This window comes from Phytophthora parasitica, assembly GCF_000247585.1.
Source record: "Phytophthora parasitica INRA-310 unplaced genomic scaffold supercont2.12, whole genome shotgun sequence".
NCBI lineage: Eukaryota > Oomycota > Peronosporomycetes > Peronosporales > Peronosporaceae > Phytophthora > Phytophthora nicotianae.
Window position 1 is genome coordinate 820,828 of NW_008648998.1, and position 655 is coordinate 821,482.

Here is a 655-nt window from a genome sequence, read left to right on the forward strand (position 1 = left end):
AAAAAAAAAAAAATCCCTCAGTTCGAGCTCAAATTGAGGGAATTTTACACGGCGACGCTTGGTTGTATCCAGGTCAACGTGGCTAAAAGATTCAGGTTCCAGAGATCGCAACCTTCCCAGTGTAGCTCGGCTGATGTGGACATTGAACGTCTGGTAGATCCACTCGTCGAGCTAGGGGTTTGATAGGCCAGGGGTTTGCTGAAGCTTTAGGTGCACGCGTAGCTTTTGCTCGAGCGTTAGAGAGGTGCGCGAAGACATGGGTGAATTGTTGGCAGGAGCGAGGGGATTCTGTGTCGGAATGTTCTTTGGAGAATGTGCGGTCGTTGGCATCGTGTATCATATAAAGAGGTAAAACCCATTTTGGTTCCCAAAAATGTGACTCATATACCATGTTCGCATATAAAGAGGGAGGTATACAAACACTAAGTGAAAATTTTGGTTGCAACGCATCGTGCATCATATAAAAGTGGGGACTCATATAGAGAGGTTCATATAAAGAGGTTTGACTGTATTGGAAGTGGGAGCGGAATCTGTATCCGATGCACAATTTATGCTTAAAATTCCAAATACTTTGGCTGCGCCAATATAACCTGCAAAACAACTTTTGTCAAGTTTAGCACGTTGATAATGTGGTGCACGTTCATGAACTTACGTA

General features: G+C 44.0%; 1 protein-coding gene across 1 annotated transcript; it reads right to left on the reverse strand.

Moving 5' to 3' along the window:
• Positions 1-91: 91 nt before the first annotated feature.
• Positions 92-391, reverse strand: PPTG_22157 (hypothetical protein; the record flags this gene model as incomplete). Its single annotated transcript, XM_008902051.1, has 1 exon — positions 92-391. One exon carries the CDS (start codon positions 389-391, stop codon positions 92-94), a length of 300 nt encoding a protein of 99 aa, XP_008900299.1.
• Positions 392-655: the final 264 nt, after the last annotated feature.